General features: G+C 55.8%; 2 protein-coding genes across 2 annotated transcripts; one reads left to right on the top strand and one right to left on the bottom strand.

Moving 5' to 3' along the window:
• Window positions 1–904: 904 nt before the first annotated feature.
• LOC148813438 (macrophage mannose receptor 1-like) lies at window positions 905–8,979 on the bottom strand (the record flags this gene model as incomplete). The annotated part of the gene is made up of 7 exons (XM_088907994.1): window positions 8,844–8,979; window positions 7,800–8,288; window positions 7,074–7,448; window positions 3,057–3,139; window positions 2,720–2,783; window positions 1,278–1,625; window positions 905–1,008 (listed from the first exon to the last, which is right to left on the bottom strand). Coding segments are annotated over exons 1-7 (1,500 nt in total), but the record flags the coding sequence as incomplete, so codon positions are not given.
• A 4,500-nt stretch (window positions 8,980–13,479) lies between these two features.
• Window positions 13,480–21,503, top strand: LOC148813437 (sialidase-1-like). Its single transcript, XM_088908247.1, has 6 exons — window positions 13,480–13,723; window positions 15,237–15,426; window positions 16,950–17,212; window positions 18,276–18,458; window positions 20,309–20,528; window positions 20,985–21,503. The coding sequence occupies exons 1-6, from the start codon at window positions 13,619–13,621 to the stop codon at window positions 21,200–21,202; spliced, it is 1,179 nt and encodes a 392-aa protein (XP_088764373.1). The 5' UTR covers window positions 13,480–13,618; the 3' UTR covers window positions 21,203–21,503.
• Window positions 21,504–21,618: the final 115 nt, after the last annotated feature.

The following is a 21,618-nucleotide window of genomic DNA, read 5'->3' as shown; positions in this document are numbered from 1 at the left end:
ATGGTGTTGTCTCAGGAGTTGTGGGGGTGTCAGTAGATGGTGTTGTCTCAGGGGTTGTGGGGGTGTCAGTAGATGGTGTTGTCTTAGGAGTTGTGGGGGTGTCAGTAGATGGTGTCTCAGGGGTTGTGGGGGTGTCAGTAGATGGTGTTGTCTCAGGGGTTGTGGGGGTGTCAGTAGATGGTGTTGTCTCAGGAGTTGTGGGGGTGTCAGTAGATGCTGTTGTCTCAGGGGTTGTGGGGGTGTCAGTAGATGCTGTTGTCTCAGGGGGTGTGGGGGTGTCAGTAGATGCTGTTGTCTCAGGGGTTGTGGGGGTGTCAGTAGATGGTGTTGTCTCAGGGGTTGTGGGGGTGTCAGTAGATGGTGTTGTCTCAGGGGTTGTGGGGGTGTCAGTAGATGCTGTTGTCTCAGGGGTTGTGGGGGTGTCAGTAGATGGTGTTGTCTCAGGGGTTGTGGGGGTGTCAGTAGATGGTGTTGTCTCAGGGGTTGTGGGGGTGTCAGTAGATGTCGTCTCAGGGGTTGTGGGGGTGTCAGTAGATGGTATTGTCTCAGGGGTTGTGGGGGTGTCAGTAGATGTTGTCTCAGGAGTTGTGGGGGTGTCAGTAGATGTTGCCTCAGGGGTTGTGGGGGTGTCAGTAGATGGTGTCTCAGGAGTTGTGGGGGTGTCAGTAGATGGTGTTGTCTCAGGAGTTGTGGGGGTGTCAGTAGATGGTGTTGTCTCAGGAGTTGTGGGGGTGTCAGTAGATGGTGTTGTCTCAGGGGTTGTGGGGGTGTCAGTAGATGGTGTTGTCTCAGGAGTTGTGGGGGTGTCAGTAGATGGTGTCTCAGGAGTTGTGGGGGTGTCAGTAGATGGTGTTGTCTCAGGGGTTGTGGGGGTGTCAGTAGATGTTGTCTCAGGGGTTGTGGGGGTGTCAGTAGATGGTGTTGTCTCAGGGGTTGTGGGGGTGTCAGTAGATGTTGTCTCAGGGGGTGTAGAGTAGAGTAAAGATGTTGTCTCAGTATTGTAGTTCCCTGTAAAGAGAAAGGATGAGAAAACAGTTTTCAGTAGATTCAGTCTTTGGGATTCAATCTGATTTATCTAAATGTGATGACGTCTTCCCACGTCCCCTACATCTGTGTTCTGAGAGAAGCCGGGGTATCGGCTTCAACCACCCAGCTGGGCAGCCTGTTCCCCACCCCCACCCCCCTCTGTGTAAAACTCCCTGGGGATTGAGGGCACTGTCACCTGTCCCCCTGACTTGCTGCAGAGCGCCGCCCTGCTGGCCGCGTGCGGGACTCACCGCCGGCGCAGAGGAAGTTGAGCTTCTCGGAGCGGGCCAGGCTCTCCCACTGCCCGTCTGCGGCCTGCAGGGCCCCCGCGCGACCGCCCCCCCCGCCGCAGGAGCCCTGGGTGCCCGGCTCCCAGCGGGTGTAGCAGGGGGTCCGCCCGCCCACCCAGAACCAGAACCCCAGGGTGCGGCAGAGACGCAGGCCCAGCCACACATAGGGGGTGGTGGAGTTCCGGGCCAGCAGCTGGGCCCGGTTCTGATCTCGGTCCGAGAAGATGGACACCAGGTCAGTGTGGTGTGTCCTGCAGTACTGCTGGGCCTCGTCCCAGGACTTGTTCTCCCTCACCAGGATCGGGTCCGCTGGAGACAGAGAGAGGAGCACTGAGGTGCACTTCTTCACACAAAGAGTAGCGGAGGTGTGGAACAACCCCTCCAGGACCAGCACTGGACAGCCCTGCTTTAAAGACCCCTGGAGACTCTGCAGACACACACACACTGACCCCTCCAGGACCAGCACTGGACAGCCCTGCTTTAAAGACCCCTGGAGACTCTGCAGACACACACACACACTGACCCCTCCAGGACCAGGACTGGACAGCCCTGCTTTAAAGACCCCTGGAGACTCTGCAGACACACACACACACACTGACCCCTCCAGGACCAGGACTGGACAGCCCTGCTTTAAAGACCCCTGGAGACTCTGCAGACACACACACACACTGACCCCTCCAGGACCAGGACTGGACAGCCCTGCTTTAAAGACCCCTGGAGACTCAGCAGACACACACACACTGACCCCTCCAGGACCAGGACTGGACAGCCCTGCTTTAAAGACCCCTGGAGACTCTGCAGACACACACACTGACCCCTCCAGGACCAGGACTGGACAGCCCTGCTTTAAAGACCCCTGGAGACTCTGCAGACACACACACACTGACCCCTCCAGGACCAGGACTGGACAGCCCTGCTTTAAAGACCCCTGGAGACTCTGCAGACACACACACACACTGACCCCTCCAGGACCAGGACTGGACAGCCCTGCTTTAAAGACCCCTGGAGACTCTGCAGACACACACACACACACACTGACCCCTCCAGGACCAGGACTGGACAGCCCTGCTTTAAAGACCCCTGGAGACTCTGCAGACACACATACTGACCCCTCCAGGACCAAGATGAAAAATCATGGCTGGGCAGATTATTCCACACCCCCACAATCCTTTGTGTAAAGTGTCTCCTGTTCTCCATTATACTGTAGATGCACTTTCACCTCGACCCTCACATCGTGTTTTCCACTGGGATGACTTTATCAATAGCTTTTGTGGACTTTGAAAACCTGTATCATGGCTTTTGACAGACTGAGCTTTAACCACACAACTGCCAAACGTGGGAGTGCATTTCATGACTCCAGCGTTAATCAGTACTTTTAGAAATACAGTGTAAAATTAAAGTACCTCCAGATTCCTGATTCAAGCATCCCAGAGCATGATTGTGAATTGTGGGGGTGTCAGCAGATGTCTCAGGGGTTGTGGGGGTGTCAGTAGATGGTGTTGTCTCAGGGGTTGTGGGGGTGTCAGTAGATGTTGTCTCAGGGGTTGTGGGGGTGTCAGTAGATGTTGTCTCAGGGGTTGTGGGGGTGTCAGTAGATGGTGTTGTCTCAGGGGTTGTGGGGGTGTCAGTAGATGTTGTCTCAGGGGTTGTGGGGGTGTCAGTAGATGTTGTCTCAGGAGTTGTGGGGGTGTCAGTAGATGGTGTTGTCTCAGGGGTTGTGGGGGTGTCAGTAGATGGTGTCTCAGGGGTTGTGGGGGTGTCAGTAGATGTTGTCTCAGGGGGTGTAGAGTAGAGTAAAGATGTTGTCTCAGTATTGTAGTTCCCTGTAAGAAGAAAGGATGAGAAAACTCAGTAGATTCAGTCTTTGGGATTCATTCTAATTTACTTAACTGTGATGAGGTCAGGTGAGGTGTGTGAGTGTGTGATGAGGTCAGGTGAGGTGTGTGATGAGCTCAGGTCAGGTGTGTGGGTGTGTGATGAGGTCAGATGAGGTGTGAGAGTGTGTGATGAGGTCAGATGAGGTGTGAGAGTGTGTGATGGGGTCAGGTGAGGTGTGTGAGTGTGTGTTGAGGTCAGGTGAGGTGTGTGGGTGTGTGATGAGTTCAGGTGAGGTGTGAGAGTGTGTGATGAGGTCAGATGAGGTGTGTGAGTGTGTGATGAGGTCAGATGAGGTGTGAGCGTGTGTGATGGGGTCAGGTGAGGTGTGTGAGTGTGTGATGAGGTCAAATAGGGTGTGTGGGTGTGTGATGAGGTCAGGTGTGGTGTGTGAGTGTGTGATGGGGTCAGGTGAGGTGTGAGAGTGTGTGATGAGGTCAGGTGAGGTGTGTGAGTGTGTGATGAGCTCAGGTGAGGTGTGTGAGTGTGTGATGGGGTCAGGTGAGGTGTGTGAGTGTGTGATGGGGTCAGGTGAGGTGTGTGAGTGTGTGATGAGGTCAGGTGAGGTGTGAGAGTGTGTGATGAGGTCAGGTGAGGTGTGTGAGTGTGTGATGAGGTCAGGTGAGGTGTGAGAGTGTGTGATGAGGTCAGGTGAGGTGTGAGAGTGTGTGATGAGGTCAGGTGAGGTGTGTGGGTGTGTGATGAGGTCAGGTGAGGTGTGTGGGTGTGTGATGAGGTCAGGTGAGGTGTGTGAGTGTGTGATGAGGTCAGGTGAGGTGTGTGGGTGTGTGATGAGGTCAGGTGTGGTGTGTGAGTGTGTGATGAGGTCAGGTGTGGTGTGTGAGTGTGTGATGAGGTCAGGTGTGGTGTGTGAGTGTGTGATGGGGTCAGGTGAGGTGTGTGAGTGTGTGATGGGGTCAGGTGAGGTGTGTGGGTGTGTGATGAGGTCAGGTGAGGTGTGTGAGTGTGTGATGAGGGCAGGTGAGGTGTGAGAGTGTGTGATGGGGTCAGGTGAGGTGTGTGATGAGGTCAGGTGAGGTGTGTGGGTGTGTGATGAGGTCAGGTGAGGTGTGAGAGTGTGTGATGAGGTCAGGTGAGGTGTGTGAGTGTGTGATGAGCTCAGGTGAGGTGTGTGATGAGCTCAGGTGAGGTGTGTGGGTGTGTGATGAGGTCAGGTGAGGTGTGTGAGTGTGTGATGGGGTCAGGTGAGGTGTGTGAGTGTGTGATGAGCTCAGGTGAGGTGTGTGGGTGTGTGATGAGGTCAGGTGTGGTGTGTGGGTGTGTGATGAGGTCAGGTGAGGTGTGTGGGTGTGTGATGAGGTCAGGTGTGGTGTGTGAGTGTGTGATGAGGTCAGGTGAGGTGTGTGGGTGTGTGATGGGGTCAGGTGAGGTGTGTGGGTGTGTGATGAGGTCAGGTGTGGTGTGTGAGTGTGTGATGGGGTCAGGTGAGGTGTGAGTGTGTGATGGGGTCAGGTGAGGTGTGTGGGTGTGTGATGAGGTCAGGTGAGGTGTGTGAGTGTGTGATGAGGTCAGGTGAGGTGTGTGAGTGTGTGATGGGGTCAGGTGAGGTGTGAGTGTGATGAGCTCAGGTGAGGTGTGTGGGTGTGTGATGAGGTCAGGTGTGGTGTGTGAGTGTGTGATGAGGTCAGGTGAGGTGTGTGGGTGTGTGATGAGTTCAGGTGAGGTGTGTGAGTGTGTGATGAGGTCAGGTGAGGTGTGTGAGGGTGTGATGGGGTCAGGTGAGGTGTGTGAGTGTGTGATGAGGTCAGGTGAGGTGTGTGAGTGTGTGATGAGGTCAGGTGAGGTGTGTGAGTGTGTGATGAGGTCAGGTGTGGTGTGTGAGTGTGTGATGAGGTCAGGTGAGGTGTGTGAGTGTGTGATGAGGTCAGGTGAGGTGTGTGAGTGTGTGATGGGGTCAGGTGAGGTGTGTGAGTGTGTGATGAGGTCAGGTGTGGTGTGTGAGTGTGTGATGAGGTCAGGTGAGGTGTGTGAGTGTGTGATGAGGTCAGGTGAGGTGTGTGAGTGTGTGATGAGGTCAGGTGAGGTGTGTGAGTGTGTGATGGGGTCAGGTGAGGTGTGTGAGTGTGTGATGAGGTCAGGTGAGGTGTGTGGGTGTGTGATGAGGTCAGGTGTGGTGTGTGGGTGTGTGATGAGGTCAGGTGAGGTGTGTGAGTGTGTGATGAGGTCAGGTGAGGTGTGTGAGTGTGTGATGAGGTCAGGTGAGGTGTGTGGGTGTGTGATGAGGTCAGGTGAGGTGTGTGAGTGTGTGATGAGGTCAGGTGTGGTGTGTGAGTGTGTGATGAGGTCAGGTGAGGTGTGTGAGTGTGTGATGAGGTCAGGTGAGGTGTGTGGGTGTGTGATGAGGTCAGGTGTGGTGTGTGGGTGTGTGATGAGGTCAGGTGAGGTGTGTGAGTGTGTGATGAGGTCAGGTGAGGTGTGTGAGTGTGTGATGAGGTCAGGTGAGGTGTGTGGGTGTGTGATGAGGTCAGGTGAGGTGTGTGAGTGTGTGATGAGGTCAGGTGTGGTGTGTGAGTGTGTGATGAGGTCAGGTGAGGTGTGTGGGTGTGTGATGAGGTCAGGTGTGGTGTGTGGGTGTGTGATGAGGTCAGGTGAGGTGTGTGAGTGTGTGATGAGGTCAGGTGAGGTGTGTGGGTGTGTGATGAGGTCAGGTGAGGTGTGTGAGTGTGTGATGAGGTCAGGTGTGGTGTGTGAGTGTGTGATGAGGTCAGGTGAGGTGTGTGAGTGTGTGATGAGGTCAGGTGAGGTGTGTGAGTGTGTGATGAGGTCAGGTGAGGTGTGTGATGAGGTCAGGTGAGGTGTGTGGGTGTGTGATGAGGTCAGGTGTGAGTGTGTGATGGGGTCAGGTGAGGTGTGTGGGTGTGTGATGAGGTCAGGTGAGGTGTGTGGGTGTGTGATGAGGTCAGGTGAGGTGTGTGAGTGTGTGATGAGGTCAGGTGTGGTGTGTGAGTGTGTGATGAGGTCAGGTGTGGTGTGTGAGTGTGTGATGAGGTCAGGTGAGGTGTGTGAGTGTGTGATGGGGTCAGGTGAGGTGTGTGAGTGTGTGATGAGGTCAGGTGAGGTGTGTGAGTGTGTGATGGGGTCAGGTGAGGTGTGTGAGTGTGTGATGAGGTCAGGTGAGGTGTGTGAGTGTGTGATGAGGTCAGGTGAGTTGTGTGAGTGTGTGATGAGGTCAGGTGAGGTGTGTGAGTGTGTGATGAGGTCAGGTGTGGTGTGAGAGTGTGTGATGAGGTCAGGTGAGGTGTGTGAGTGTGTGATGAGGTCAGGTGTGGTGTGTGAGTGTGTGATGAGGTCAGGTGAGGTGTGTGAGTGTGTGATGAGGTCAGGTGAGGTGTGTGAGTGTGTGATGAGGTCAGGTGAGGTGTGTGAGTGTGTGATGAGCTCAGGTGAGGTGTGTGATGAGCTCAGGTGAGGTGTGTGAGTGTGTGATGAGGTCAGGTGAGGTGTGTGGGTGTGTGATGAGGTCAGGTGAGGTGTGTGAGTGTGTGATGAGGTCAGGTGAGGTGTGTGGGTGTGTGATGAGGTCAGGTGAGGTGTGTGGGTGTGTGATGAGGTCAGGTGTGGTGTGTGAGTGTGTGATGAGGTCAGGTGTGGTGTGAGTGTGTGATGAGGTCAGGTGAGGTGTGTGAGTGTGTGATGGGGTCAGGTGAGGTGTGTGAGTGTGTGATGAGGTCAGGTGTGGTGTGTGGGTGTGTGATGAGGGCAGGTGAGGTGTGTGAGTGTGTGATGAGGTCAGGTGAGGTGTGTGGGTGTGTGATGAGGTCAGGTGAGGTGTGTGAGTGTGTGATGAGGTCAGGTGAGGTGTGTGAGTGTGATTTGTTGAGCTGATCCTTTGTTGGTCTAACAGAAAGAAACAGTGCTCACCATCATAACAGAAGAAAGGGAGATTCTTCTCACATCCCAAATTATTCCATTTGCCTCTGTGCATTATTGCTCCTAGCGCTGGTAAGATATTGTTGGTGTAGACTGTAGTGCAGTTCTGTTGTCCTCCAAAATTGTTCAGCTGGAAATTCTCCCAGTTTCGAAAGGAGGAGTTTGCCTTGTCTGACCATTTCCAGAAATCACTGAACAGCCCGATCCACACGGACTCATTCTGAGCTGTGCTGGACACCGTTATACTCTCCCTCTGGTTCCTCACACTCACCAGATCGGTGTAATTCTCTCTGCAGAGCCGCTGAGCTTCTGTCCAGTTTCTGGGCTCCTGAACTAGAGTATAGCTGGAACTGTCCGTGCTGCGCTCTGGAAAGAGAAACCCCAGCAAATGACCCTCTCTGTGAAGAAATACACACCTGCGAATTGGATTCAGAATACACCCCCTCAGACTGACCTAAAACTCACATCTCAGTATTTAATTGCACAGAATAAATGAATCCTATTTTATACCACCGAGGTCGCAGGGCTCCAGAGTTACAGGAGGTGAAAATGTGGTTTGTGGGCTTCTAAATACAACAGACTGTGAAATCTGGAACAGACGGTACATGTAATCTCATCATAAAGCAGTGGGAAGGGTCCGAGGAGTTTTATAAATCTAATGGTGACGGGTTTCAATGTTTTTAGGGGGTGTCTGAACTAGAAAGGTGACGTACTCACTTGTATAACAGATGAAGGGTTTCTCCAGGCTGCAGTTTGCAGTGAACCACTGACCGGCTGAGTCTTGAGCAGCTGATGTATGTTGATCTTGATCTTGAGCTCCGCCAGTCACTGCTGCACAGGCCCTGCCAAGCACAGGTTCCCCTGTTTTCCAGTTGCGAAACTGCGTTTCCCCCTCGCTGTAGAAATCCGTGTCCGACAGGGACCAGTACCACTGCTCTGTGTCTCCTGTATACAGCCCGATCCAGGCCTGGCCTGTGTCCACTGCTGCACTGCTGTCCATAGCAGGGAGGGGCCCGACCATCTTTACTGTGAGGGGCCCGTCCATTTGTCCAGTGGTGTCGAGGAGTCTGTCCAGCTCTTCCTTGTTGTCAATGGTGGCCAGGTCAGTGTGGTTCTTCCGGCAGTAGCGCTGTGCTGAGGTCCAGTTCAGTGGTGAGCTGACAAAGTGATACTGACGCCTCTGACACTGAGAGAGGGAGCAGAGCCCTGGAGACACACAGAGACTGTCAGACAGAGCCCTGGAGACACACAGAGACTGTCAGACAGAGCCCTGGAGACACACAGGACACACAGAGACTGTCAGACAGAGCCCTGGAGACACACAGGACACACAGACTGTCAGACAGAGCCCTGGAGACACACAGAGACTGTCAGACAGAGCCCTGGAGACACACAGGACACACAGAGACTGTCAGACAGAGCCCTGGAGACACACAGGACACACAGACTGTCAGACAGAGCCCTGGAGACACACAGAGACTGTGAGACAGAGCCCTGGAGACACACAAGACACACAGAGACTGTGAGACAGAGCCCTGGAGACACACAAGACACACAGAGACTGTCAGACAGAGCCCTGGAGACACACAGGACACACAGACTGTCAGACAGAGCCCTGGAGACACACAGGACACACAGAGACTGTCAGACAGAGCCCTCATTTGATGCTGCTGCTCTCTGTCTCTTCTGTACAGTTTGGCCAGGCCTGGAGAACTACTGTCTGCATCTGAGGACACATTCAGTCACATGAGAAACACTGACCTGAAAGAAGCAGAGTGAGAATCACCCTCCCCTCCATGGCTGTGTGAGAGCAGGCACATGTGAGGTCAGGCACAGGTGAGCTGGTGTAGGTGAGGTCAGGCACAGGTGAGGTCAGGCACAGGTGAGGTCTGGCACAGGTGAGGTCTGGTGTAGGTGAGAGCAGACACAGGTGAGGTCTGGTGTAGGTGAGGTCTGGTGTAGGTGAGAGCAGACACAGGTGAGGTCAGGCACAGGTGAGAGCAGGCACAGGTGAGAGCAGGCACAGGTGAGGTCTGGCGTAGGTGAGGTCTGGCGTAGGTGAGGTCTGGTGTAGGTGAGGTCTGGCGTAGGTGAGGTCTGGTGTAGGTGAGGTCAGGCACAGGTGAGGTCTGGCGTAGGTGAGGTCTGGCGTAGGTGAGGTCTGGCGCAGGTGAGGTCTGGTGTAGGTGAGAGCAGACACAGGTGAGGTCAGGCGCAGGTCAGTACAGAGGGTCAGAACTCCAGTTCAGGATCAGCCCTGTGAGATGGGATCAGTTTTACTGCTTGAACTGTAGCGGCTAACAGTGTAGAACAGAGATCCCCAACCCTGGTCCTGCTGTGTCTACAGGTGTTCAGTGATGATGGGCTCCTGATGACCTTGATCGGCTCACACACTGACCCCTCCAGGACCAGGACTGGACAGCCCTGCTTTAAAGACCCCTGGAGACTCTGCAGACACACACACACACTGACCCCTCCAGGACCAGGACTGGACAGCCCTGCTTTAAAGACCCCTGGAGACTCTGCAGACACACACACACACTGACCCCTCCAGGACCAGGACTGGACAGAACTGCTTTAAAGACCCCTGGAGACTCTGCAGACACACAGACACACACTGACCCCTCCAGGACCAGGACTGGACAGCCCTGCTTTAAAGACCCCTGGAGACTCTGCAGACACACACACACACTGACCCCTCCAGGACCAGGACTGGACAGACCTGCTTTAAAGACCCCTGGAGACTCTGCAGACACACACACACACACTGACCCCTCCAGGACCAGGACTGGACAGCCCTGCTTTAAAGACCCCTGGAGACTCTGCAGACACACACACACACTGACCCCTCCAGGACCAGGACTGGACAGCCCTGCTTTAAAGACCCCTGGAGACTCTGCAGACACACACACACTGACCCCTCCAGGACCAGGACTGGACAGCCCTGCTTTAAAGACCCCTGGAGACTCTGCAGACACACACACACTGACCCCTCCAGGACCAGGACTGGACAGCCCTGCTTTAAAGACCCCTGGAGACTCTGCAGACACACACACACTGACCCCTCCAGGACCAGGACTGGACAGCCCTGCTTTAAAGACCCCTGGAGACTCTGCAGACACACACACACACACTGACCCCTCCAGGACCAGGACTGGACAGCCCTGCTTTAAAGACCCCTGGAGACTCTGCAGACACACACACACACACACACACACACACACACACACACACACACTGACCCCCTCCAGGACCAGGACTGGACAGCCCTGCTTTAAAGACCCCTGGAGACTCTGCAGACACACACACACACTGACCCCTCCAGGACCAGGACTGGACAGCCCTGCTTTAAAGACCCCTGGAGACTCTGCAGACACACACACACACACACACACACACACACACTCACACACACACACTGCTTTAAAGAGACACGGAAGATCACACGACAACAGAAAAACCCTGCAGGACTTGTGTTTGAATACCAGGAAGTGAGAATTGGATGTTGGCCATAAGTCCGCAATGCAAACGACATGGAAATCTCTCTCCTGTTTGTTCCTCCTGTTACTCCGGTCTGAGTTCTAACACCCAGGAAAATCAGTTGGAGTTTTATTTACATTTTGTTTACATCTTTTTTTTTTCCGAAAACTTTCCGCTCTTAAAGGTCAGATGGGACCTGTATTGTTATCAGCACCGTACTTGTCGGTACGTTTCAGAACCGCCCTCATCGATCTACCCCAGAGGTTCTCGGACCTGATCCTGGGGTCCCCAGTCCAGTGAGTCTCACAGCTCAGGGGTCCCCAGTCCAGTGAGTCTCATAGCTCAGGGGTCCCCAGTCCAGTGAGTCTCATAGCTCAGGGGTCCCCCAGTCCAGTGAGTCTCACAGCTCAGGGATCCCCAGTCCAGTGAGTCTTATAACTCAGGGGTCCCCAGTTCAGTGAGTCTTACAGCTCAGGGGTCCCCAGTCCAGTGAGTCTTACAGCTCAGAGGTCCCCCAGTCCAGTGGGTCTTACAGCTCAGAGGTCCCCCAGTCCAGTGAGTCTTATAGCTCAGGGGTCCCCAGTCCAGTGAGTCTCATAGCTCAGGGGTCCCCCAGTCCAGTGAGTCTCACAGCTCAGGGGTCCCCCAGTCCAGTGAGTCTTACAGCTCAGAGGTTCCCCAGTCCAGTGAGTCTCACAGCTCAGGGGTCCCCAGTCCAGTGAGTCTCACAGCTCAGGGGGTCCCCAGTCCAGTGAGTCTTACAGCTCAGGGGTCCCCCAGTCCAGTGAGTCTCACAGCTCAGGGGTCCCCCAGTCCAGTGAGTCTCACAGCTCAGGGGTCCCCCAGTCCAGTGAGTCTCACAGCTCAGGGGTCCTCAGTCCAGTGAGTCTATAAAGAAGAGCCTCATGTTCTTGGTTTACAGTGCACTTCCCAGTGAGGGAACTGGATTCAGCTCCTCAGAACTCTTGTCTGGTAGCAGATCCAAAGGCAAAACTGCCTCAAGCAGCAATAATAATAATGATAATAATAATAATAATAATTATAATAATAATGATAATAACGAAGCAGTTACCTGAGAGGCAGCAGGTGTTTATTTCCTTCTGCTTGTGTTTCCCTCCGTGTCTGCGAGGTACAGTGGGATAATGACTCCGATAATAAGAATGTAGCTTCCTCAAACAGCAGTCATGAGGATGATAACGGTGATGGTGATGACGATGCGCTCTGTCTCTCTGCGGTATTATCCAACAGCAGTAATAATAATGAGGATGATAACGGTGATGATGATGATGATGTGCTCTGTCTCTCTGCGGTATTATCCAACAGCAATAATAATAATGAGGATGATAACGGTGATGATGATGATGATGATGATGTGCTCTGTCTCTCTGCAGTATTATCCAACAGCAGTAATAATAATGAGGATGATAACGGTGATGATGATGATGATGTGCTCTGTCTCTCTCCAGTATTATCCAACAGCAGTAATGAGGATGATGACGGTGATGATGATGATGATGATGATGATGTGCTCTGTCTCTCTGCAGTATGATCCAACAGCAATAATAATAATAATAATAACGATAACGGTGATGATGATGACGATGTGCTCTGTCTCTCTGCAGTATTATCCAACAGCAGTAATGAGGATGATAACGGTGATGATGATGACGATGTGCTCTGTCTCTCTGCAGTATTATCCAACAGCAGTAATGAGGATGATGACGGTGATGATGATGACGATGTGCTCTGTCTCTCTGCAGTATTATCCAACAGCAGTAATGAGGATGATGACGGTGATGATGATGATGATGTGCTCTGTCTCTCTGCAGCTAGGACACTCCTGTCGAGGAGCACAGGCGCTGTCTCCCAGCCACAGGCGCGGATGGAAACGACACACTGGCCGTGCCCGCGGTAAAGGAGCAGACCTGCAGCTGGGGACTGTCCCTCTGCAGCCTGGGGGGGGTGTGTGCTGTCTGTGTGGAGTCTGCGTGCTCTCCGGGCGGGGTTTCAGCCCCAGGGCAGGCGAGGCGCTCTTCTTCCACACGGGCGCAGGGCGGCTCGCTGGTCCTTCACCCAGCCCCTGGCGTGCGGCGGTACCGGCCGCTGCGCGGGCAGAGTGTTCCCGTGTGCGCGGAGGGTGTTGGTGTGTAGGTGGCGTGCGGGGCAGCCTTCGCATCCTCACCGATGTTTTTGCATAGTTATCTCTGGCCATCTCTGGACGCGCACATTGTATTCCTGCGCTGAAAAGGGAAGGGAAGAAACTGTCTGTCTGTCTGTCTGTCTGTCTGTCTGTCTGTCTGTCTGTCTGTCTGTCTGTCTGTCTGTCTGTCTGTCTGTCTGTCTGTCTGTCTGTCTGTCTGTCTGTCTGTCTGTCTGTGTCTGTCTGTGTGTCTGTGTGTCTGTGTGTCTCTGTGTCTCTGTGTCTCTGTGTCTGTCTGTTCCTGAAACACAGAAGTGTTTCTTCTCTACTCTTTTCAGCGTGGAATAAAGCTTTACTTGTAACATAATAATAATAATTGATAATTGATAATGCACAAACTCGAATTGCTCTACAGGGCAGATGACGTGGCTGTAGAAACCTTTTTCTCAGATATAGTCTGGAGGGATACAGCAGCAGGACGTGTCTTACGTCAGACAAATAAATAGCTCGTGAGCGCCGGCTGGCATCCCTCATCCAATCCGGTGCGAGAGATCGTGACCATAGCCGTCGTTTATTGGTTAACCCACTCGGCTCCCGTCGACGCCATTCGTTGGTCCCGGCTCAGGGGGGGGGCGGGGCGGTGAAACTGCGCCTGGAGCGGTCGCCATCTTGGCTCTGCGGTCTCCTGCAGTTCCTACGGCGGGATTGCGCGACTTGAGCCGCAATGGCGCCGCCGGCCTGTGGCGGATCCGGCTTCCGGCTCGGCCTCACGTGACCCGGGAGTCACAAGTCGACAGCCGCAGTCATATGACGGCCCCTGTGCGCCTCAGGGGCTGCGCTGTCCTGTTTTCTACCCCCGGCAAGTGCTGAAACGGAACTATTTCCTGAGTTTTCCTCCGTGTCCGAGCGGCGAGAGATGGACGCTGCGGTGGGCAGGAGACGGGAAGCGCTCAGCTTTTCTCCCGGGACACTGGCGCTGGTGGTGTGTCTGGTTCCGGCAGTCTGTGCCCAGCTCGGAAAGGTGGAAAATAGATAAGACTGCATGAGCAGTATTGTTTTGCTTCTATTATTGTTGTTGTTGTTGTTGTTTATGTATGTGCGAAGATGATCGCTTGGCGTTAGCTGAAGCTTCACTGTGCTTGAGAAACGGTAGCCTGACGTGTTAATACTGCGATTAACAGATACAAGAGTTCAGGACACTTTTTTGGGGGGCGAGGTTAATGTACTGGGGTGTCCAGTCAGTGTGTGTGTATGAACCCCTCTCTCTCTCAGTGCAGTGTTCATGTCCTGGAGTGTCCAGTCAGTGTGTCTGTATGAACCCCTCTCTCTCTCTCAGTGCAGTGTTCATGTACTGGAGTGTCCAGTCAGGGTGTCTGTATGAACCCCTCTCTCTCTCAGTGCAGTGTTCATGTACTGGAGTGTCCAGTCAGTGTGTCTGTATGAACCCCTCTCTCTCTCAGTGCAGTGTTCATGTACTGGAGTGTCCAGTCAGTGTGTCTGTGTGAACCCCTCTCTCTCTCAGTGCAGTGTTCATGTACTGGAGTGTCCAGTCAGTGTGTCTGTATGAACCCCTCTCTCTCTCAGTGCAGTGTTCATGTCCTGGAGTGTCCAGTCAGTGTGTGTGTATGAACCCCTCTCTCTCTCAGTGCAGTGTTCATGTACTGGAGTGTCCAGTCAGTGTGTCTGTATGAACCCCTCTCTCTCTCAGTGCAGTGTTCATGTACTGGAGTGTCCAGTCAGTGTGTCTGTATGAACCCCTCTCTCTCTCAGTGCAGTGTTCATGTACTGGAGTGTCCAGTCAGTGTGTGTGTATGAACCCCTCTCTCTCTCAGTGCAGTGTTCATGTCCTGGAGTGTCCAGTCAGTGTGTGTGTATGAACCCCTCTCTCTCTCAGTGCAGTGTTCATGTACTGGAGTGTCCAGTCAGTGTGTCTGTATGAACCCCTCTCTCTCTCTCAGTGCAGTGTTCATGTACTGGAGTGTCCAGTCAGTGTGTCTGTATGAACCCCTCTCTCTCTCTCAGTGCAGTGTTCATGTACTGGAGTGTCCAGTCAGTGTGTGTGTATGAACCCCTCTCTCTCTCAGTGCAGTGTTCATGTACTGGAGTGTCCAGTCAGTGTGTGTGTATGAACCCCTCTCTCTCTCAGTGCAGTGTTCATGTACTGGAGTGTCCAGTCAGTGTGTCTGTATGAACCCCTCTCTCTCTCAGTGCAGTGTTCATGTACTGGAGTGTCCAGTCAGTGTGTCTGTATGAACCCCTCTCTCTCTCAGTGCAGTGTTCATGTACTGGAGTGTCCAGTCAGTGTGTCTGTATGAACCCCTCTCTCTCTCAGTGCAGTGTTCATGTACTGGAGTGTCCAGTCAGTGTGTCTGTATGAACCCCTCTCTCTCTCAGTGCAGTGTTCATGTACTGGAGTGTCCAGTCAGTGTGTCTGTATGAACCCCTCTCTCTCTCAGTGCAGTGTTCATGTACTGGAGTGTCCAGTCAGGGTGTCTGTATGAACCCCTCTCTCTCTCTCTCTCTGTGCCCCTCAGGTCCGCCCCCTGGTGTTTGAGGAGCAGCTGCTGTGGGTCAGCGGGGGGGCAGGCTCGGTCAATACCTACCGCGTCCCCATCGTGATCTCCACGCCCGCGGGCAGCCTGCTGGCCTTCGCCGAGGCGCGGAAGGACTCCTCCTCCGACAGCGGCGCCAAGTTCATCGCCGTGCGGCGCTCCACGGACCGGGGTGAGGCCGCCGAGCCGAGCTCTGGGAGCGGCGGGAGCCGTGCGGATGTGGGATGAGTGTGGTTTATGGATCGGGCCTCACGGCGGGCGGCGGGAGTGTGAGTGCGTTTCTGTAGCTTCTGTCACGTTCCTGAAATACTGGAATACTCCCCCTGGTCCGTCTTGCTCTTCCCTCGTGCTAGAATACTCCCCTTTCCCTGTCATTCCCAACACACTTCCCTAGTGCTGGAATACTCCCCTTTCCCTGTCATTCCTGGTGCTCTTCCCTAGTGCTGGAATACTCCCCTTTCCCTGTCATTCCCAACACTCTTCCCTAGTGCTGGAATACTCCCCTTTCCCTGTCATTCCTGGTCCTCTTCCCTAGTGCTGGAATACTCCCCTTTCCCTGTCATTCCTGGTCCTCTTCCCTAGTGCTGGAATACTCCCCTTTCCCTGTCATTCCCAACGCTCTTCCCTAGTGCTGGAATACTCCCCTTTCCCTGTTATTCCTGGTGCTCTTCCCTCATGCTGGAATACTCCCCTTTCCTTGTCATTCCCAACACTCTTCCCTCATGCTGGAATACTCCCCTTTCCCTGTCATTCCTGGTGCTCTTCCCTAGTGCTGGAATACTCCCTTTTCCCTGTCATTCCCAATACTCTTCCCTAGTGCTGGAATACTCCCCTTTCCCTGTCATTCCTGGTGCTCTTCCCTCATGCTGGAATACTCCCCTTTCCTTGTCATTCCCAACACTCTTCCCTCATGCTGGAATACTCCCCTTTCCCTGTTATTCCTGGTGCTCTTCCCTCATGCTGGAATACTCCCCTTTCCCTGTCATTCCCAACACTCTTCCCTCATGCTGGAATACTCCCCTTTCCCTGTCATTCCCAACACTCTTCCCTAGTGCTGGAATACTCCCCTTTCCCTGTCATTCCTGGTGCTCTTCCCTCGTGCTGGACTCCTCCCCTTTCCCTGTCATTCCTGGTGCTCTTCCCTAGTGCTGGAATACTCCCCTTTCCCTGTCATTCCTGGTGCTCTTCCCTAGTGCTGGAATACTCCCCTTTCCCTGTCATTCCTGGTGCTCTTCCCTAGTGCTGGAATACTCCCCTTTCCCTGTCATTCCCAACGCTCTTCCCTAGTGCTGGAATACTCCCCTTTCCCTGTCATTCCTGGTGCTCTTCCCTAGTGCTGGAATACTCCCCTTTCCCTGTCATTCCCAACGCTCTTCCCTCGTGCTGGAATACTCCCCTTTCCCTGTCATTCCCAACGCTCTTCCCTCGTGCTGGAATACTCCCCTTTCCCTGTCATTCCCAGCACTCTTTCCCTTCCCTAGTGCTGGAATACTCCCCTTTCCCTGTCATTCCTGGTGCTCTTTCCTTGTGCTGGAATACTCCCCTTTCCCTGTTATTCCTGGTGCTCTTCCCTCATGCTGGAATACTCCCCTTTCCTTGTCATTCCCAACACTCTTCCCTCATGCTGGAATACTCCCCTTTCCCTGTCATTCCTGGTGCTCTTCCCTCGTGCTGGACTCCTCCCCCTGCCCCCAGGCGCCACCTGGAGCCCCTCCTCCTTCATCGTGGACGACGGGGCGCGGGCGGACGGGCTGAACCTGGGCGCGGCGGTGGCGGACCGCGAGCGCGGCCTGGTCTTCCTGCTCTACTCCCTGTGCTTCCACGGCAACGGCTGCCGGGACACCGGCACCATGGTGGTGCGCAGCGCCGACGACGGGCTCAGCTGGAGCCGCCCACGCAACATCACCGCCCAGCTGGGCGTCCGGGCCTTCGCCCCTGGGCCGGGCTACGGCATCCAGGTGAGGGGGGGGCCGGACTGGGAGAGAGGCAGGGGGAGGGGGCTGGACTGGGAGAGAGGCAGGGGGAGGGGGCTGGACTGGGAGAGAGGCAGGGGGAGAGGGAGCTGGACTGGGAGAGAGGCAGGGGGAGGGGGCCGGACTGGGAGAGAGGCAGGGGGCCGGACTGGGAGAGAGGCAGGGGGAGAGGGCTGGACTGGGAGAGAGGCTGGGGGGGGGGCCGGACTGGGAGAGAGGCTGGGGCAGGGGGCCGGACTGGGAGAGAGGCAGGGGGAGAGGGAGCTGGACTGGGAGAGAGGCAGGGGGCCGGACTGGGAGAGAGGGAGGGGCAGGGGGCTGGACTGGGAGAGAGGCTGGGGGAGAGGGCCGGACTGGGAGAGAGGCAGGGGCAGGGGGCCGGACTGGGAGAGAGGCTGGGGGGGGGGCCGGACTGGGAGAGAGGCTGGGGGCTGGACTGGGAGAGAGGCTGGGGGAGAGGGGGCCGGACTGGGAGAGAGGCTGGGGGCTGGACTGGGAGAGAGGCTGGGGGAGAGGAGGCTGGACTGGGAGAGAGGCAGGGGGAGAGGGAGCTGGACTGGGAGAGAGGCAGGGGGAGAGGGGGCTGGACTGGGAGAGAGGCAGGGGGCTGGACTGGGAGAGAGGCAGGGGGAGAGGGGGCTGGACTGGGAGAGAGGCAGGGGGCTGGACTGGGAGAGAGGCAGGGGGAGAGGGGGCTGGACTGGGAGAGAGGCTGGGGGCTGGACTGGGAGAGAGGCAGGGGGAGAGGGGGCTGGACTGGGAGAGAGGCAGGGGGAGAGGGAGCTGGACTGGGAGAGAGGCAGGGGGAGAGGGGGCTGGACTGGGAGAGAGGCAGGGGGAGAGGGAGCTGGACTGGGAGAGAGGCAGGGGGAGAGGGGGCTGGACTGGGAGAGAGGCAGGGGGCTGGACTGGGAGAGAGGCAGGGGGAGAGGGGGCTGGACTGGGAGAGAGGCAGGGGGCGAGGGGGCTGGACTGGGAGAGAGGCTGGGGCAGGGGGAGTGTTGATCTTACTCCAGTGTCTGTACTGACCCCCCCCCCCCCGGTGCAGAAGCGCCTGCCCCCGGCGCAGGGCCGGCTGGTGGTCTGTGGGCACGGCACCATCGACGGGGACGGCGTCTTCTGCGTGCTGAGCGACGACCACGGCGCCACCTGGAGGAGTGGCGGAGCGCTGAAGAGCATCCCCTACGACCAGCCCAAGAGGGCGGGGGACTTCATCCCCGACGAGTGCCAGGTGAGGGCTCGGGGCTCGAACCCCACGACCTGCCCCAGAGGGCGGGGGACTTCATCCCCGACGAGTGCCAGGTGAGGGCTCGGGGCTCGAACCCCACGACCTGCCCCAGAGGGCGGGGGACTTCATCCCCGACGAGTGCCAGGTGAGGGCTCGGGGCTCGAACCCCACGACCTGCCCCAGAGGGCGGGGGACTTCATCCCCGACGAGTGCCAGGTGAGGGCTCGGGGCTCGAACCCCACGACCAGCCCCAGAGGGCGGGGGACTTCATCCCCGACGAGTGCCAGGTGAGGGCTCGGGGCTCGAACCCCACGACCAGCCCCAGAGGGCGGGGGACTTCATCCCCGACGAGTGCCAGGTGAGGGCTCGGGGCTCGAACCCCACGACCAGCCCCAGAGGGCGGGGGACTTCATCCCCGACGAGTGCCAGGTGAGGGCTCGGGGCTCGAACCCCACGACCAGCCCCAGAGGGTGGGGGACTTCATCCTTCAACAGGTCTGGAGCTGCGCCGGTGTGGGAATTCTGGGAGGAGACGGTGGTCTGACCCCTGACGACCTCTGTCTCTCTCTCCCTCTCCCTCTCTCTCAATTCAATTCAATTCGAGGTGCTTTATTAGCATGACCGATGGGTACAATCAGTGTTGCCAAAGCAAATGAAAGTAATGATATTTACATTAAACAAAACCAAAAACAGAAGTAAAATAAAATCTACAGACATGTTACAGACATTTACAACAAAGACATGTTATAAAATATTGCCATATTCTGTAGGCGGCTGGAGCAGTATTGGGAGACAGACTCACTATTCCTCAGGCTGTGACAGGAGATCACATACTGGGCTGCCAGTTCAGCTGAGTTCCCTCCTCCCTCTCCCAGTAGGATTGGGACCCGTTGTGATTCTGGCAGGTGTGGGAACTCTGGGACTAGATTTCTGAATTTGGGGAAGAATGTTTCTCTAATCCCAGAGTATCTGTCACAGTGCAGTAGGAAGTGCACCTCTGTCTCTATTTCTCCCCGCTGGCAGTGGGAGCACAGCCTGTCCTCTCTGGGCAGCCAGGTCTGCCTGTGTCCAGTGTCTGTGTCCAGGCTGTGGTCACCGAGCCTGTCCTCTCTGGACAGCCAGGTCTGCCTGTGTCCAGTTTCTCTGTCCAGGCTGTGGGCACTGAGCCTGTCCTCTCTGGGCAGCCAGGTCTGCCTGTGTCCAGTGTCTGTGTCCAGGCTGTGGTCACTCAGCCTGTCCTCTCTGGGCAGCCAGGTCTGCCTGTGTCCAGTGTCTCTGTCCAGGCTGTGGTCACTGAGCCTGTCCTCTCTGGGCAGCCAGGTCTGCCTGTGTCCAGTTTCTCTGTCCAGGCTGTGGTCACTGAGCCTGTCCTATCTGGACAGCCAGGTCTGCCTGTGTCCAGTGTCTATGTCCAGGCTGTGGTCACTCAGCCTGTCCTCTCTGGGCAGCCAGGTCTGCCTGTGTCCAGTGTCTCTGTCCAGGCTGTGGTCACTCTGAGCCTGTCCTCTCTGGACAGCCAGGTCTGCCTGTGTCCAGTGTCTGTGTCCAGGCTGTGGTCACTCTGAGCCTGTCCTCCCTGGACAGCCAGGTCTGCCTGTGTCCAGTGTCTGTGTCCAGGTTGTGGTCACTAAACCTGTACTTCGTCAGGATCTATTTCTCTTTGCTGTTATTTAGCTTGGTTAGATATTCGGCTAGTGTGTATTGTCTGTTTAGGGTTCTGTAGCATTCCAGTTTCTGTTGTGTGTGTGTGTGTGTGTGTGTGTGTGTATCCCAGTGTGTGAGATATTGCTGTTTGATCTGTGCTGTGAGGTGCTTGAGTCTGGGACGAGTGGACAAGTCTCTCTCTCTCTCCAGCCCTTCGAGCTGCCGGACGGCTCGGTCGTGGTCAACGCCCGCAACCAGAACCGGTACCACTGCGAGTGCCGCATGGTGGTGACGAGCGGCGACGGGTGCGAGACTCTGCCCCTGGAGACGCTGCGCTTCGACGAGGCGCTGGTGGACCCCACGGTGGCGGCCGGGGCGCTAGAGAAGGACGGGGTGGTGTTCTTCGTCAACCCCGCCGACAGGAAGGACCGTGAGTCACGGGGCGGGGGTGTCCACTCACTTGTCCACTCGTCCACTCGTCCTCTCATCCTCTCACTCGCCCACTCGTCCTCTCGTCCACGTGTCCATTTGTTCTCTCGTCCGTCCACTCGTCCTCTCATCCACTTGTCCTCTCGTCCGTCCACTCGTCCGTCCATTTGTCCTCTCATCATCTCGTCCGTCCTCTCATCCACTTGTCCTCTCATCTGTCCACTCGTCCTCTTGTCCACTCATCCATTTGTCCTCTTGTCCACTTGTCCTCTCGTCCATCCACTCGTCCACTTGTCCTCTCATCATCTCGTCCTCTCGTCCATTTGTCCACTCATCCCCTCTCTCGTCCACTTGTCCTCTCACTCGTCCACTTGTCCACTCGTCCCCTCTCTCGTCCACCTGTCCACTCGTCCTCTCACTCGTCCCTCCCTCCTCCCTCCTCTCTCCTCTGCCTCAGGGGTCAACCTGACTCTGCGCTGGTCCTTCACCAACGGCACGTCCTGGGAGCCCGAGACGGTGAGGGTGTGGGACGGCCCCAGCGCCTACTCCTCCATGACCTCGCTGGACAGGACGGTGGAGGACAGGAAGTACGTCTACGTCATCTACGAGAAGGGACACCAGAGCGCCTACGAGTCCATCTCCATCGCCAAGATCCACCTGTACGGTGGGCTGTAGGCAGGGCGAGAGAGAGAGAGAGAGTGTGTGTGTGTGTGTGTGTGTGTGTGTGTGTGTGTGTGTGTGTCCTGGAGGGGTCAGTGTGTGTGTGTCTGCAGAGTCTCCAGGGGTCTTTAAAGCAGGGCTGTCCAGTCCTGGTCCTGGAGGGGTCAGTGTGTGTGTGTCTGCAGAGTCTCCAGGGGTCTTTAAAGCAGGGCTGTCCAGTCCTGGTCCTGGAGGGGTCAGTGTGTGTGTGTGTCTGCAGAGTCTCCAGGGGTCTTTAAAGCAGGGCTGTCCAGTCCTGGTCCTGGAGGGGTCAGTGTGTGTGTGTGTCTGCAGAGTCTCCAGGGGTCTTTAAAGCAGGGCTGTCCAGTCCTGGTCCTGGAGGGGTCAGTGTGTGTGTGTGTCTGCAGAGTCTCCAGGGGTCTTTAAAGCAG

The sequence above is a fragment of the Atractosteus spatula genome, assembly GCF_055471065.1.
Source record: "Atractosteus spatula isolate fAtrSpa1 chromosome 10 unlocalized genomic scaffold, fAtrSpa1.hap1 SUPER_10_unloc_1, whole genome shotgun sequence".
Taxonomy (NCBI): Eukaryota; Metazoa; Chordata; class Actinopteri; order Semionotiformes; family Lepisosteidae; genus Atractosteus; species Atractosteus spatula.
Note: the sequence above shows the minus strand (reverse complement) of the source record. Positions and strands in the feature narration are given on the sequence as shown.

Coding starts and splice junctions, on each gene's coding strand:
- LOC148813437 (XM_088908247.1), top strand. CDS start 13,619: ATGGACGCTGCGGTGGGCAGGAGACGGGAAGCGCTCAGCTTTTCTCCC. Junction 17,213..18,275: donor GGCCGGGCTACGGCATCCAG/GTGAGGGGGGGG, acceptor CCCCCGGTGCAG/AAGCGCCTGCCCCCGGCGCA. Junction 20,529..20,984: donor CCCCGCCGACAGGAAGGACC/GTGAGTCACGGG, acceptor CCTCTGCCTCAG/GGGTCAACCTGACTCTGCGC.